This window comes from Puma concolor, chromosome D4 (genome assembly GCF_028749965.1).
Source record: "Puma concolor isolate L17-30 chromosome D4, mPumCon1.1.hap2, whole genome shotgun sequence".
In the NCBI taxonomy this organism is placed as follows: domain Eukaryota; kingdom Metazoa; phylum Chordata; class Mammalia; order Carnivora; family Felidae; genus Puma; species Puma concolor.
In genome coordinates, this window is record NC_141679.1 from 34,353,291 (window position 1) to 34,368,674 (window position 15,384).

The 15,384-nt window shown below is 37.0% G+C and overlaps 1 protein-coding gene across 34 annotated transcripts in view; it reads right to left on the minus strand.

Moving 5' to 3' along the window:
• The window catches only part of PTPRD (protein tyrosine phosphatase receptor type D), a 2,237,777-nt gene that overhangs the window by 38,474 nt on the left and 2,183,919 nt on the right, over positions 1–15,384 (minus strand). For all 34 annotated transcript variants that reach the window (XM_086685253.1, XM_086685255.1, XM_086685268.1 and 31 more), the window contains 2 exons: positions 13,383–13,502; positions 12,723–12,877 (listed from right to left, as the gene is read on the minus strand). In XM_086685253.1, coding sequence (XP_086541379.1) covers positions 12,723–12,877; positions 13,383–13,502 — 275 coding nt within the window. The remainder of the gene's footprint in view (positions 1–12,722; positions 12,878–13,382; positions 13,503–15,384) is intronic.

Below are 15,384 nucleotides of genomic sequence, written 5' to 3' on the forward strand. Positions count from 1 at the left end.
AGAATGGAGAAGGTCATTTACATTATGTTAAGAAATATAGGGGCAGATTCTTATCTCATGTAAGTGTGTTACAGAAAATGGGGATTTGGCACAAGGGTTACTATCAGACAATATACCACACACAGTTTTTATTTCGATTCCAGCAGAAAAACAATATTGACAAATTTCTTTCTCTCTTTGCTTCCTACTTTATTCAATAGAAGTGATAACAATAGCATCTGCTGCACTTGGCTGGAGCTTGGGATGAGGAAATTGTGGATGATGAGCCTCCCAGGCATATGGCCACTAAAGAGCCTACGCTACAGCCATGGCACAGCCAGGCTGGAGCTCCAATGGAGCAGCAGATACATAAGGCCACCAATCCAAGCCAGGGAAGGGCTGCCAAGACAGCATGTAGAGTCATTTTTAGTGGCGTGAATGTTTTTCACCATCACAGCTCCAGGCACCACTGCAAAAGTAGGACGAGTTTTATCGCTGACATTCTCTCCTTCTCCCTTTGGCATCCCTCTACCAGTTTCTGCTGCCCAGCCTTGCTGACCACCTGGGTGCCTAGCACATTCAGGCTGCTGCCCAGGTACTCATCAGCCCTTTCAATCAGTCATGGTCTTAAAGATCTGTGACATTTAATTGGCTCTAATGCACCAAAATTACCTATTCTGACCATCTTAGTTCCTAACATAATATCTCCAGCTGTTACATAGGTGCTTCCTTATTATTTTTCTAATTCAGCTAGAAAATGTTAAGGGAATCCTTATTCAAATTAACTGGACCAAAATTAAAAGGCCTATAATCATGTGGGAAAAATACTGGACCAACAGAAGGTTTGAGTCCAGCAAGAGTCTATGGGAAAGTTGATGACCTCCTTGGGCCTCATTTCATTTTCTAATTCCTGAAAATAAAGAGACAGTGGAAATGGGAAGGGGAGAGACAGAGAGGAATAGGGCAGAGAGGGAGAGAGAGAAAAGAAAGAGGAGAGAGGGAAGGGGGAGTTGTCTGGGAAGCTTGACATGTCCCTTTTAGGTAGATGATTCACTGTGAATGAATTATATTCCTGGAGTTTTGGGGTTTAAGAAGAAGTCTATTAACCCTAATAATTACTAAATTACAGGAAGATGTAAAAAAAATATTCAAGATAGGATGAAATGGGATTAAAGAGTACAAGTTTCTCCTACCACAGAAGTGGATGTTTCAGAAAAAGAATCAGGTAGCAGTTACAAAACAAATCACAAAGACTTTTCCTCCACTTTTTAAAAACCCATTTCATATGCCAACAAAAACCTGCTCTGTATTTTAGGCAGGCTTGGGGGTTTTTCTCCTTAGGAGGAAAATTTACTATGGACTTAGCCAGGCTGACAAGAGTGGAGAGAAGAGCTCCATGCGTCCAGTAAATAAGGTTCACTGATGTAGAACCTAGCGCTGGGATAAATGAAGTGATGCATCATTTGTTGCTTCTCTCATCCTGAGGTGGAGTCTGTTTCACTATCCTTTGAATCTGGGCTGGCTTCTGCCTTGCTTTGAGCAAGAGAATGTTGTGAAAGTAATTGTGTGTGACTTACAAAACTTGGCCTCAACAGGCCATGTAAGATTCTCTTTTGATCCCCAGAACCCTGAGACCACAAGACCTGGATGCAAGGCCATGTGGGGGGTGGGAGAGACTAGCTTTCCCAAGGGCTTCCAGCTTCCTGTGAAAGAGAGCTCAGGAGAGACCAGCAGAAGATGTCGCCACGGCCAAGTCAGCCCACAGAACCATGATAAATAACAGACTGTGGTGGTTTTAAGCCAGTAAGTTTGGGTTAGTATTTGTAAGCAGTGGTGGTTAAACTGATAGCTATATCCTCCATTTCAGAAAGGTCACCAATTCCTAAGGCATACAGATGCAACCGAAATATGATTATACATTTTTTTTTAAGATTCAATGCTCAAAACCAGGTCAAACTTAGACAAATGAAGAAAACTAGATAAATGGAAAAGAAACTCTTTCTCAAAAAATCATAACTTTCAAAATCCTTTCAAGTGTTAAAAGGAATTTGAGCAAATAGCTGTTTAACCTTTATCATCAGAATGGAAGAGATCCAGTTTAACCCTATCACATCTCATCTAGTCTATTTAGATATATCACAAACAATAGATGCTACAAGCACCACTGTGGACCAATAAAGTCTTAACCACTGACCCTCTCTTGGTGGACTGAAAGGTGGAGAAGGATTTTTTGGGCTGTGGGAGAGGTATGGAGGGAGGTGGGATGGGAAATGAGAGAAAAAGAGAGAGAGACTGATCATGCTCCTTGGGAAGAAGGAGTACAAAAATAAATTAAATAAATAAATAAATAAACAAATAAATAAATAAATAAAATTATTTAATTTTTTCACAAAAAAACTTATATTCAGGAAAATATTTGATTTAAAAATAGAGCATGCTGTCACAGAAATACATACCCTTGAAAATCAAAGAGCAAGGGATTTTAGGTTTGGGCAGGGAGTCTAGCATCATGTCTCACTTCTCCATCCATCTAATCTTTTATCTTTGGCTTCCACTAGATGCTATAAAAGGGGACAGCCACTAAATAATATGCCACTTAACGGCATTCCTAGCGCTTATTGTTTAAACTGCCAGAATGCTGGATATTCATACCAAGCATGAATATGAAGCAATGTGCCTGATACCCTAGCAAAAAACCCCCCAGCACTTGTCAACCCCAAAGACCAGGGCCCTTAGAAGTAGCCACCTTGGGAGGCTGAAGATTTATTACTCATGCATTAATTTGCTACCATGGTGCAAAAGTATTTTTGGAACTCCTTTTTGGCAGTAGAGTTAAGAGCCTATCACCTGTTCTTTTGAATTCTCTAATGGTGGCACATCTTCGTCGTTGAAGGTGGGTTTATTTATTTATTTATTTATTTACTATTTTAAGTGTCAGGAGACATCTAGAGCCAAGTCTGTGGTTTGTATGGTTGGTGATCAAGGTAGGGGATATTGTTGGCTGATTTTTCAAGTAATGAGCCTAGTTCAATGTATGCTTAAAAAAGTGATTGTCAAGGTTAAGTCTCATAAAGAAGTTCTCCTTGTTTAAAATGAGGATGAGGGCACCTGGGTGGCTCAGTCGGTTGAGTGTTTGACTTCAGCTCAGGTCATGATCTCACAGTTCGTGGGTTCGAGCCCCACGTCAGGCTCTGTGCTGACCACTTGCTCAGAGCCTGGAGCCTGCTTCAGATTCTGTGTCTCCTTCTCTCTCTGCCCACCCCCCCGCCCCCGCCTCCGCTCACACTTTGTCTCACTCTGTTTCTCAAAAATAAATAAATGTAAAAAAAAAATAAAATAAATAAAATGAGGATGACATTCAAAGACCATTTTTCCAGCTTTAAAACTTTGAGGTGAGCTATCATTTAGATACATACATTCTGCATAATCAAAAATCAGATTCATTGCCCTGTAGCAATGGTTCTCATGCAGGCATGAATTTCCCCCCAAGGGGACATTTGTCAATGTCTGAAGACATTTTTGATTGTCACAATTCTTGGGGCATGCTACTGGCATCTGGTGGGCAGAGACCAGGGATCCTCATAAGCATCCTTTAAATCACAGGACAGTCTCCCACAACAAAAATTATATGACCCAAATATCAATAGTATTGAGTTTGAAAAATCTTGTCTCATAGTAACAATCTATTCTAACAAGATTTTTAAAGTGCAATGAAATAATTACTATAATAATTGACTGTTTTTTAAAGTATTAAATTTAAAGTGTTAAATGGTTGTCACTCACCTAGGTTAATGTATGTATATATACATGCATATGTTTTTTACTCTTCTATGTTACAAATTACATAGAAGTCAAACTCACATTTCAGAAAATATGATAGTGCTCTTTGTTGTTTGATAGTAAGAGAACCTTAAATAAGAGAATTTAAATGAGCACATACTTTATGTGGGATAAAACACAATGATGAAAACATCAATTACTACAAGCATTTATTGACTTCTTTCTATGTGGCAAATACCTGGCTAATTATCACTTTTCATATATCATATTAATCTTTATACACAATGCTATGAGGGACATACTACTATTAGTCCCACTTTACAGGTCAGGAAATTGAGGCTTAGAAAGGATAAATAAATTGTCCAAGGTCACACATAGCAAATAGGGCAGTTGGGATTTGATTTCTAGTAAGTAATCTAGTAAGCTGATTTCAAGTGATTTTCAAGTCTACCATTTAATGCCGCCCCCAAAGGGAGTTTGGGATCTGCTAAAAGCCGTATCTGTTGTGGACTATGGGCAGTTTTGCTTTCAGTTGTAAAACATAAATTGAGCAAAATAGAAAATGGCAGTATGGTGTAGACAAAGAGGGGAGGACCTTGAATCATAAAACATGGGTTCTCACCTAGACTTTCTACTTTCTAGTTGGGTATGTGGTCTTCAGCAAGTCATTTGACTTCTAAGAGTCTCAATTTCCTTATCTGTAAAGTGAAGATGGTAATAATACACCCCTACTCTTCTTGGTGTAAAAATTAAATCAAACATAATGGAAAGATGCTCTGTAAATGGCTACTTTCCTACACAAATGTAATTTGGTTGCTATTCTTAGATATGGAAGAGGAATGGAAAGGAGATAGTTTCTCCGTTGCCCTTGCAGGGATTTTCATGATATACCCCTGACATATGACATTGAAGTTAGTTGTTACTTATAATATTGGTCTCACCTCTCCTCTATTGCCTTTGTATCTATGTCTTTTCAAAAAAATTTTCCATTTCATCAGGCAGTCAGAATACTGCCCCCAGGGCTCCAAACACCTTCAGACTGAGTTTTACATTTTACACCTACTGGGGCCATTATGCCACTCCTCTTAATATTTTCTTTGGGTTCAATTACTTTTAAACTATTTCATTGAAAGTAAGATATTTTTCTCTTATGGGATTGTGCCATCAAACTATTGAAGATCTGACCTCCTGATTTGTATCACCATGTTGTTTAATAAATTAAGAGTTTGTTCTTTGTGCACAATTATTGGTATATAAGAACAGAAATTACACAGTAGTTTCCATGTGGTATAATTACTTCTCCTCACCTTACAATGTTTCCATAAATAAGAACATATTTTGTATATTCCACCCATTTTCTTATCCAGAGATGCTGGTATTTTAATAATCCAGTCTTTCATCTACAGAAGGCCAGCTTCTCTTATTACTTAATTTATACATGAAAATGAATCCCAGGTTTAAGGAAAATATGGGTCTATGGTTCACACTTGTCAGCATCTCAAAACTATCACATACTTTGGCAATACTTGTGGTCTTTGATCTAAAGAGATATTTGAATGGAACACTGGGGGAAATAAAGGAGGGAATTGAGAATGAATGGTTAACATGCATTAAACAGTTTTCCACAGCACTCTTAACTCCTCTGGCTCACAAGGTCTTTTATTGTTATGCTTATATGTGACACTTTCCAAATCCTTTTTACCTTGAAAAGGCTATTATTGTCAATATTGGATTGACATTAGAAGTAAATGGCTATGTTAAAATATAACCTAAGTAGTTTCTTGGTTGTGCTTTCACCTATAAAGTCAAAAAGTATTATAAAGATTAGATCTCATGAATCTTTCTAATTTCACATTGTCATTTGATTTTTATCAGGCCACTCTAGTAGTCCATTGACGCTTCTGGAACGTTATTGATCTATATCTAGTCTTCAGTTCCTATTCCTTCCAGTTTTAAAGACTGGTCTGATTCTATGATGTACAAGATTTAAATTATCCTTAGTTGGTCTATTTGACTCTTCTTGAAATCTTTTCATTTAGAAGACAAATTTAGGGGGTCTTGGTCTATCCCTCCTTCATATTTATTCACAAATACATTTCTTCTATGAAGATTAAGTATTCCCTTGTTCCTAAAAGGGGTTAACGTGACTCAGAGTATCATGGGTCAAGGGTTTATAACTGACTCTCTGAAATTATGGCTTCATCCCACTTTATTCATTCTTAACAAGATGCAAATTAAAATCACTTGTCATATCCTTTTGGTACTAGTAAAGTATAAACCACAAATTCTATAAAACACATAAAGAACAAAGCTCAAAAGAGGAGAAAAGGGAACAAAACTTCTTTGTTTTCTAAGAAGAGTGAAATAATATGAGGAAATGTAACAAATGACCTCTATGAAAATCTAAGATTAATAAATAGGTTGGAAGATCTGCTCCTTAGTTTCTTTCAAAATCAAATTTTAGGGCACCTGGGTGGCTCAGTTGGTTAAGCGTCCAAGTCCTGATTTTGGCTCAGGTCATGATCTCATAGTTTGTGGGTTTGATCCCCACATCAGGCTCCATGCTGACAGTGTGGAGCCTGCTTGGGATTCTCTCTCTCTCCTTCTCTCTCTGCCCCTTCCTCCCCTACCCCAGTGAGTGTGCTCTCTCTCTCTCTCTCTGTCAAAATAAATAACTAAACATTAAAAAAAATAAAATTTCATAAGTAAGGAGATTGCATATCTCTGTTCACGTACTACATGTAGAGTTAATGGTAAGTATCCATCTGACAACCATTTAGTCAGCAAACATATATTAAGGAGATAAGTGTAAGGAACTAAGGTAGTCTCTGCAACAAGAAAAGTCAGAACCAGATACTATGATGAATAAATAGGTCAAGGGCTTTGAGATAGGGCCTAAATTTACAACCTCCCTGTGCTTAATGCTTCTCACAAATAAAACACATTCTGTGTGTGTGTGTGTGTGTGTGTGTGTAGATGAAATGAGAAATTCCTTAAGTGCTTAGTGATACTTGGAAAACAGTGATAGGTCAATAATGGGTAGCTACTATGATTAGTCTAAAATGAGTAAGGGATACAGGAGTGTCACAAACTAGAAATTACCTTTAATACATAAAGAGTGAAATAAAGGCCAGAATATGGCAATGTGGCTCATTCTGACCAGGTCATCAGGGTAGGCTGAAAAACTGAAATGCCCTTCAAGCAGGTGGCCAAATGAGAAGGTAGAGACCACCAAGTGATTTAAGGGCTGGTCGATAGGAACAGGCAACCTTGGGCACACAGTAGCTATGCTATGACTAGTCGCATGTGCTCAGGCAAGTAAGTTGGTCTTCCTTAGAGACCACAAGTTGGTCTCTGTTTCCTCTTCTGTAGAATGGGAAAATAAGGTTCCTAACTCTGAGGATGACTGGCAGGAAATAGCAATAACACATGTGAAACACTTAGAACAGGGTCTCTCCAGTTGAGAAGAAAGATTATTTGTTGTCCATTAAGGGTTCAATATGTTTATTATTATGGCTAAAAACAGGGATCTATATCTATGTTTAATCATGGAATGGAGAGCATGTGAAAAAGGACATGAAAGAGTTGTAGGAAAAGGGACTTAGAAGTAGGTATGAGAAAGATAAAGGCAATTTAAAATAATTAAATTCTCATAAAAATACCACAACATAAAGAGATAAAAGTATAGTCATATTAAAAAACAAAAACAGTCCAGCCATGAAATGATCTTAATGCTTCTGTAAAAATTTGTAAAACACCACATGGAATTCAATTAAGTTCAGAAAGCAATTATTGAGCACCTACTATGATGTAAGAGGTGGGTACAAATGTTCATAAGCCATCGCCCATGCCCTCTGGGATTTCAAGGCATATATGATCCGTACACAGATAGCTAAATTTGCTAAGTATGAACCTATTTTATGAGAGTTCAGAGAACAGATTGTTTAATTCTTTCTGTGGGAAGAGGAATGAGGAATGAGCTTAAAAGGGTTTTCCAGAGTTTCAAGTCAGATGTTTATAATATGAAGTAATCCCTGTAAATGGATGAGTTGAGCTGTGTGTAAAACAATAGGGACAGGGAAGGTTTAGAAAACTGGATAGTGCATTCCACTTAAATTAAAAATTTAAGTTTAAGTTAAAAAAAAATTACCACAGATGTCAACAAAATCATCTGAGGCCAGTTTGCAACCTTTGCAATGCAGGCATGTGCTACTTGAGGTGGATTATGAAACAAGGTTGAACATCGTCAGGTAGAGAGAGGAAGAGGTGAATTTCTGGAGTGGATAAATATCACTTACCAAGAGCCAGAGATGAAAGTACTTGGAATGTGTAGCTAGTGGTAGGTGGCTAAGAGAATGAACAATGAGGCATGAGGGAGACATCAGCCTAGATTATAAAGGGGCAGGAACATAATGCTAAACTCAAATTTTACCTTGAAGGCATCAAGAACTACCATATTAATTTCTATGTATCCTTAACAGTATCCTTTTAAGAATTTAATGGTTTTTCAGGTAGTCAAGAACAGGTATTTCCTATAATAAATGATTTTAACTCATAGTAAATGAGAACATGTTCTCTTTCACTGGGGAAAATTGGCTGTAATTACCATGGTGGAAAATATATAAATTTTTAAAAACCTATTTGATTAAATATTATATATTTATAAACATCTGGTTACTCATGGTTCAAGTCATATAGATTATTTTTAAGTTAATGCTGATTATTTTTTCTTGAGTTGTAAATATACATATAGATTTAAACTTACTCAGTAATATACCAATAATTTAAAATTATTTCATACTTCTGCATACTATAAACTGTCCTAAATGTTTTATCATTTCATATCATTTCATTTAACCTTAATTAAATTCTTGATGTTATGGAGAGTGTTAACCCATTTACAGGTGAAGAAATAGAGGCTAGCAGATAAGAAATAAGTTGCTCAAAGGCACAGAGCCCGTCAGGGAACAATCCAGCATTTTACCCAGGCAGTCTTTCTCCAGAGTGTGCCCTTCTAATGTTGAGTTTATATGCTCTGTATGAATTGACTGATGACTAGAGCTGGTCTTTCTGTGCTTGTGGCACCATTCTTCTAGGCATGAGGTGGACCCTATCCTTCTTGACCTTCCAAGGCCTTATCTATGGTTACCACACTGGGCTATCCTCCTCTTTCTTACTATTGACTGTTAGAATTTCTCTTATTCATAATAGCTCTTTTTAGTCCTGGCACATTGATTACTAGACAGAACTACTGGATAAATATGAATCTTCTCTCTTTCTGTCCCCTCCCCCCCCCCCCCCGTTTTTTGTCTACTACCAGACTTCATTTAAAACCCCCTCCATTTTCATTGCATCTGTTTGGCAGAAGGCTTGGGTTTGAGTTCGTCACTACTTCTTCATTACAGAGAAAAAAATGTCAAATCCATCAGCAGAGAAATCTCAACATGAAATTCAGTATTTACATTCCAGAGTATTTGTGTGATTATTTACAACATGATCATGTAAATCAATATCCCTCTGTAATCAATATCTGTAATCAATATCCCTCTGTGACTTGTCTGTTGTGGCTTTCTGCAAAGTTCCTTCCTGCTTAGAGATGATTTATAAACTAGCATTTCTTGGGTCCCACATAAGCAGTTGTTGTCTGTAGTAATTTTTCTCTGCTACTCCATCAGAAGAACTGTTCTCTCAAGTTTAAACATACACTGTATCCAAATCAAGAATTCATGATGCTTTGCAACTATAACAGTGTGCAACATGGCCTTTCCTAAATAAAGAGGCCAAGATTTCTCACAGACTTATAAGACAACCCATGGGTGAACAAAGATCATTTCTCAGAGCTTTAGTTCATGCTGCATCTTTCCCTCATTATTTCAAAGCTGCTAATAAATTTCTTTCACCAATATACCTATTTTTCTGTTTCGTACAAAGCTTCTCCAGAGCCTCAGGCACAGCACTTTCAAATGTCAACAGCTATTAGCTCAGCACATTCATCTTTGTTTTCTTATTTCTCTGGAGTTGTTTGTATCTTTCAGGGGTGAGTCCAGGTGGCTTAACATAACATAGGGGTGTGTGTGTGTGTGTGTGTGTGTGTGTGTGTGTGTGTGTGGAGGGGTGTATGTATTTTCTCAAAATAAAGCATTATAGCTATCCATCTTATCTCTCTTACTTGCCTGCAAACCTTTTTGGATCCAACTGAGTATCCAACATAAAGCATTATACCTTGGTTATGATCAACAGAAGACAAATTGCATTTTTAAATAATCAATCAACCAAATTTCTCCTTTAATATACAGAAATTGAAAGCATGTTTTGAAAGAGGGAAAATGCTATATTTCAAACTATAATGCAAATACAATGTTTTGTGAAAACTTCCAAGTTTGCTTCCCCTAAATTTTATTCCTATTATGTTTGTGTATGTGTGTGTGTATATATATACATATATACATATATATACACATATACATATATACATATATACACACACATGTATATGTATATATATGTATACGTGTGTGTGTGTGTATGTGTGTGTATGTGCTTGTGTATACATCTGTGTGTGTGTGTATATATATTTGCATGAATTGTATTTTTGCCATTAGGCATATGAGAGCAATTTTCTTCAGTGAGCCCAAACTGTCTGTTTCCCTATCCTGTGGCCAAAATCCATCAGGAAACATTTCATACATGATCTTTAAAATCAAGTCGAGGGGCGCCTGGGTGGCGCAGTCGGTTAAGCGTCCGACTTCAGCCAGGTCACGATCTCACGGTCCGTGAGTTCGAGCCCCGCGTCAGGCTCTGGGCTGATGGCTCGGAGCCTGGAGCCTGTTTCCGATTCTGTGTCTCCCTCTCTCTCTGCCCCTCCCCCGTTCATGCTCTGTCTCTGTCTGTCCCATAAATAAATAAAAACGTTGAAAAAAAATTAAAAAAAATAAATAAAATCAAGTCGAGCTGGTGCCAAGCAGATGCACCATGTCACCAGGCACAATGGCTCTTTGAGGTCTACAAAGAAGTATGTATAACAGAGTATAGAGACTGGTCACACTAGTGCCTGCTGAAACCAACAGGCACGAAAACCAGAAGTCTGCTGTCGTGAGGCAAAAGCATTTGCTCAAATTAATAAAAATATTTTGTAGTGTTTCAGAATCATGCGAAACACTGCAACATGGTGTCAGGTCCAGAGGAGCAAGTACTAGATTATAAGACATTAGTGGGACTCTGTCTGGCTTCCTAGCTGCAGTACTTGGGCCAAACCCTGTAGCCTCTCTTCTACGCTCTTCTCTTGATCCGACATACTGGTAATGACATCAAACACAATAAACCATGGGAGAGTGCTTTGGAATTTGTAAAATGCTCTATAAACATAATGTGGTGTTATTAGTTTTTGTTGGGGAAAAATTGTTGGTAAAGAGAAAAACAACTTCATCTTGTTCAAAACCTGCTAGGCCACTGTGTAACAATGACCACGGTATCATGGGTTAGGTGAATTTTATTGCGGTTATTCTGTTCTAGGTATTGTCCCCATGTTGTGTAAAAACAGATGTCACTTATAAGATCTACTTACTGTATTATACTTAAATATAATATAGGATGTGAAAGAGTTGTACTATTAAGTCACGACAGAAGTGGTTTATGATAGGTGCTTTCTTTCTTTTTTTATATACTTCCCACTGAAATTTTACTTGTCTGTGCAAGGAGCCATATTCTCTCATATTTGAATCACCCAGATTACAAAGAATTATTATAGATTATATAGTAGTATTATGGATTTTATATAGTAATATGTAGTTGGGGTGCCTGGGTGGCTCAGTCAGTTAAGCATCTGACTCTTGTTTTCAGCTCAGGTCATGATCTCAGGGTTTGTGAGTTTAAGGCCCACATCAGGCTTCACACTGACAGCATGGAGCCTGATTAGGATTCTCTTTCTCCCTCTCTTCCTGCCCCTCCCTCTTCTAAAAAAATAGTTAAATTTTTTTTAATTTAAATTTTTTTTAACGTTTGTTTATTTTTGAGACAGGGAGAGACAGAGAATGAACGGGGAGGGTCAGAGAGAGGGAGACACAGAATCTGAAGCAGGCTCCAGGCTCCGAGCTGTCGGCACAGAGTTTGACACAGGGCTAGAACTCATGGACTGTGAGATCATGGCCTGAGGCGAAGTCGGCCACCCAACCTACCGAGCCACCCAGAAGCCCCAAAATAATTAAAATTTTAGAAAATAAATCATTTAAATGTAAAAACACATATATAGTAGAAGATAAGTGGTGATACAGAGGATGTTAGAATTAAGTAAAAAATAATAATAAAGTATACAAAATTTCAAAAGAAATGCATACTCATTACCTCCAAGTACATAAAATAAATTCTTCCAAAAAATAGGTCTTTGTATATATTATGTTAAATAAATTTGTAAAACTCAAATTAGTATATTTTCTATATGTGACTTGATAATATTAATAGGTAGAAGGTATCTTTAAGCAATAAGACACTCTAGCTAAAAGCTTTTATATTTATAGTATTATTTTGTTCAGCATTTTTTTTTTCCTATAAATAGTAAAAAGGTTGTACCATCCCAGGTCACAAGAACTTGTCAAGCACTTCATCTACCTACCTACTTACATTTTAAAGAAAATCCCCTCACACAGATGAAACTTGAATGATATTACAAGATTGATTCTTAATTCTTTTCTGTTTCATACAATTATTTATCTTTGCTCCAAAGAGAAAATAGCATGAATCACAGTCGCTTATTATCTCCAAAGGGTAATATTCATCTATATCAAATTCTGTCTATTCATGTTAGCATAGGCCTCATTTGACCAAAAACAAAAGACCCCCTGTGTTATTTATAGAGACATCTACTATCCCAGAGTATCAAGAATTTGGAAAGAGAATATCCGATGAGAAACCTTTTGTTTCCTTGCAAACCTTCTGTGAGAAACACAAATGCTCTCAGTGGTTCTTACCTGCAGTGCACAACCATAGGGCCTGCATCAGGAGGGTTACAGGTTTTGACTCTGCGTAAGAAAGCTAGAAAAGGTGTAGGGTGTTCTGGAACGCCATGATCAGGCCAGGCAGTGAACTGGAATTGTCTCACTTCTCTCTTCTCACTTGACCCATTCTGTGAAGTAGGAAGACAAGGTGAGATTCTGTTTTCCTGTCCTCAGGTTGCAATGATGGGTAATAACAGGGTAGAGGTAATGTGAAAATGTGCTATCTTAATCCCTTCCCCCTACCATATGACCTTTGGGAAGACACACTCCTTGGAGATATCAATGTCAAGCTATTTGTAAATGACAACTATTTGCTCAGGAAGATAAAAATTCTTAGGTGAGAAGCATTACATTTTCCAGGTTTAACTATCAGGAATGCTCCTGTTATTTTTACAGAAAGAACTAGTTCTTCTATTCTTCATTTGCCAACACTTCTGCTCAGAGTGAGAGTTCCATATTTACTGATAGATCGCTGGACAAGGAGAAAAGTTGCTGAGCGATAATGGAAGAATTATTTCATTGTTCACTGTTGCCAGTGGAATCAAGATTTAAGCAAAGTCATAAGATATTTGATTTCTCAAAAGACGCTTTCTTTAAATAATGGAAAGAGGAAGGGGGGAGGGGAAGGCAAACCTTGTAAAGTGCAAATGTTCGAACACAATACGTGGCCAGTTCCACGGTATCAAGTAGCGTCACCTGGACCAGCCCGTGGGTTTCTGTGCCTCTACTGGGCCAATACTGGTCACACTTCACCTAGAAGAAACAAGTGACACATTCAGGGCAGATGTTCATCAATTTCTCTATTAGCTTCACTCTGAGTTGCTGTTGAAGAAAAACAGCTTTTTTGCATTTCGTTTTATGTTGATCTTTTTCTGGCACGCATTCCTGTTATCCCAATATATGTAAATTACTGCTCTGATGCCAATATAAACCACATTTTTCAAACTGGTAGGAATACTAAGCAGTAACAGATTCAATTTTCCTGGAGAAAAATAAATTGCAGATTGTTGCTGAGTAAAATAAGGAAAGAGGTATTTGAAATTTTAGAGTACTTGAAAAGAAAACACAAATTTGTTCTGGGATATATATTATGGACCGCATCAGGAAGATTATGCTCAGCCATTTAAATGACATGGTGGGATAGTTAGTGTTCATCCATCAAGGCTTAAAAGGCACAAGGTATTTCATCTTGAACTATCACAATTTCCAAATACATTTGTTTAAAGAAAAGTAGAAATAATTTGTGAATCTATCAAAGCATAATAAACAACATAGCATTTTTAAAAATACAAGATAAATGGCTTCGTATCTAAAACAAATTAAATCTGTAATGTCTAGAGGGAAAAGAGCTGTGTGTTCTTTAAAAAGTCTCAGAGGGTCATACACTAGCAGTATAAAGTTTAAATAATTTAAAATTCATACATTTCAGATGAATACTCTACAATTTGTATGTGGAGTTGAACAGAAGCATATAAAAGTATTCAAGCCAATTAGTTCAACATGCAACAAAAAATAATGAATTCAAAGTCTGGAATGTGTTTCAACTTACTGAATGTGTACTTTGGGTATTAAAAAGCATAAATGATAAACACAACACTATATTTTCTAGTAAGGTCATAGATAAGAACATATTTACCCATTCTATCTCAGATTACAAGAAAAGGTGGGGGTAATTCTTCACTGAAATGCATTTCTCTAGGTAAAGAAATCTAGTCCCATTTTATATTAGGAAAGCACACCTTGAAAAAGAAAGATTCGAAAGTCATAATCTCTGGATTTAAACAAAAGCAATGAGGCATTATCATCATAGACACTAGAATTTTTTGGTCCAGTGAATAGAATTGCTAGATAATTATTTGCTTTTATGTTGAATATAAATATTAGTAGCATTCTGTGAATAATATTGTAATTTTCTGTTTCCCAGGTGCAGCATCTGTTGCTCAAAGGACTCAGGCTCCTTCTATCTAGATACTGGACCTTCTAAAAAGGCAGAAGTTTTATTCTCTATCAAATTACCTAGTCAACAAAAAGGGGGGAAACCCCACTTTAATGTACAGTTACATGGTAAGGTCGAGATTGATTTCACAAGGCTTGACTCCTGTGTCTTTATTTCAATGGTGAGATCACACAAACATTACATATTTTATTAAAAACAAACAAACAAACAAAAACAAGCAAGAGTGGTTCACACTAAGATGGGCAATTTATGTCTTAATAGGGTTTTTAAAAGATACTTACAAATTTCCTAGGTACATACTATATTCTTCTATGTTTATATTTCTATTATGTGTTCTAACTTAAGAACAACAACACAAGGGAAAGACACTTCTTTACGGAGAACATTGTGTAGCATGACCCCAACTGAGTACCTCCGTATGTTCTCTGACCGTCCATTAAAACCTAAGTTGTATGTGGATGAATTCGCAAAGGATACTACCTGAATAGAGCCAATACTAACTACTTAAGTAGCCAGGATTCAGATGGAAAAGAAAATCACAAACATTAAGCCAAGGCTCTGTTTTAAACCATAAAATAGATATCAAGTTGATGTCTCCCTACAACGGGCAAAGTAACTTTGGAGACCTCTTACTGCAACACTGCAGAGGATGCCAGCAATGTGTTGAGTTAAAAAATG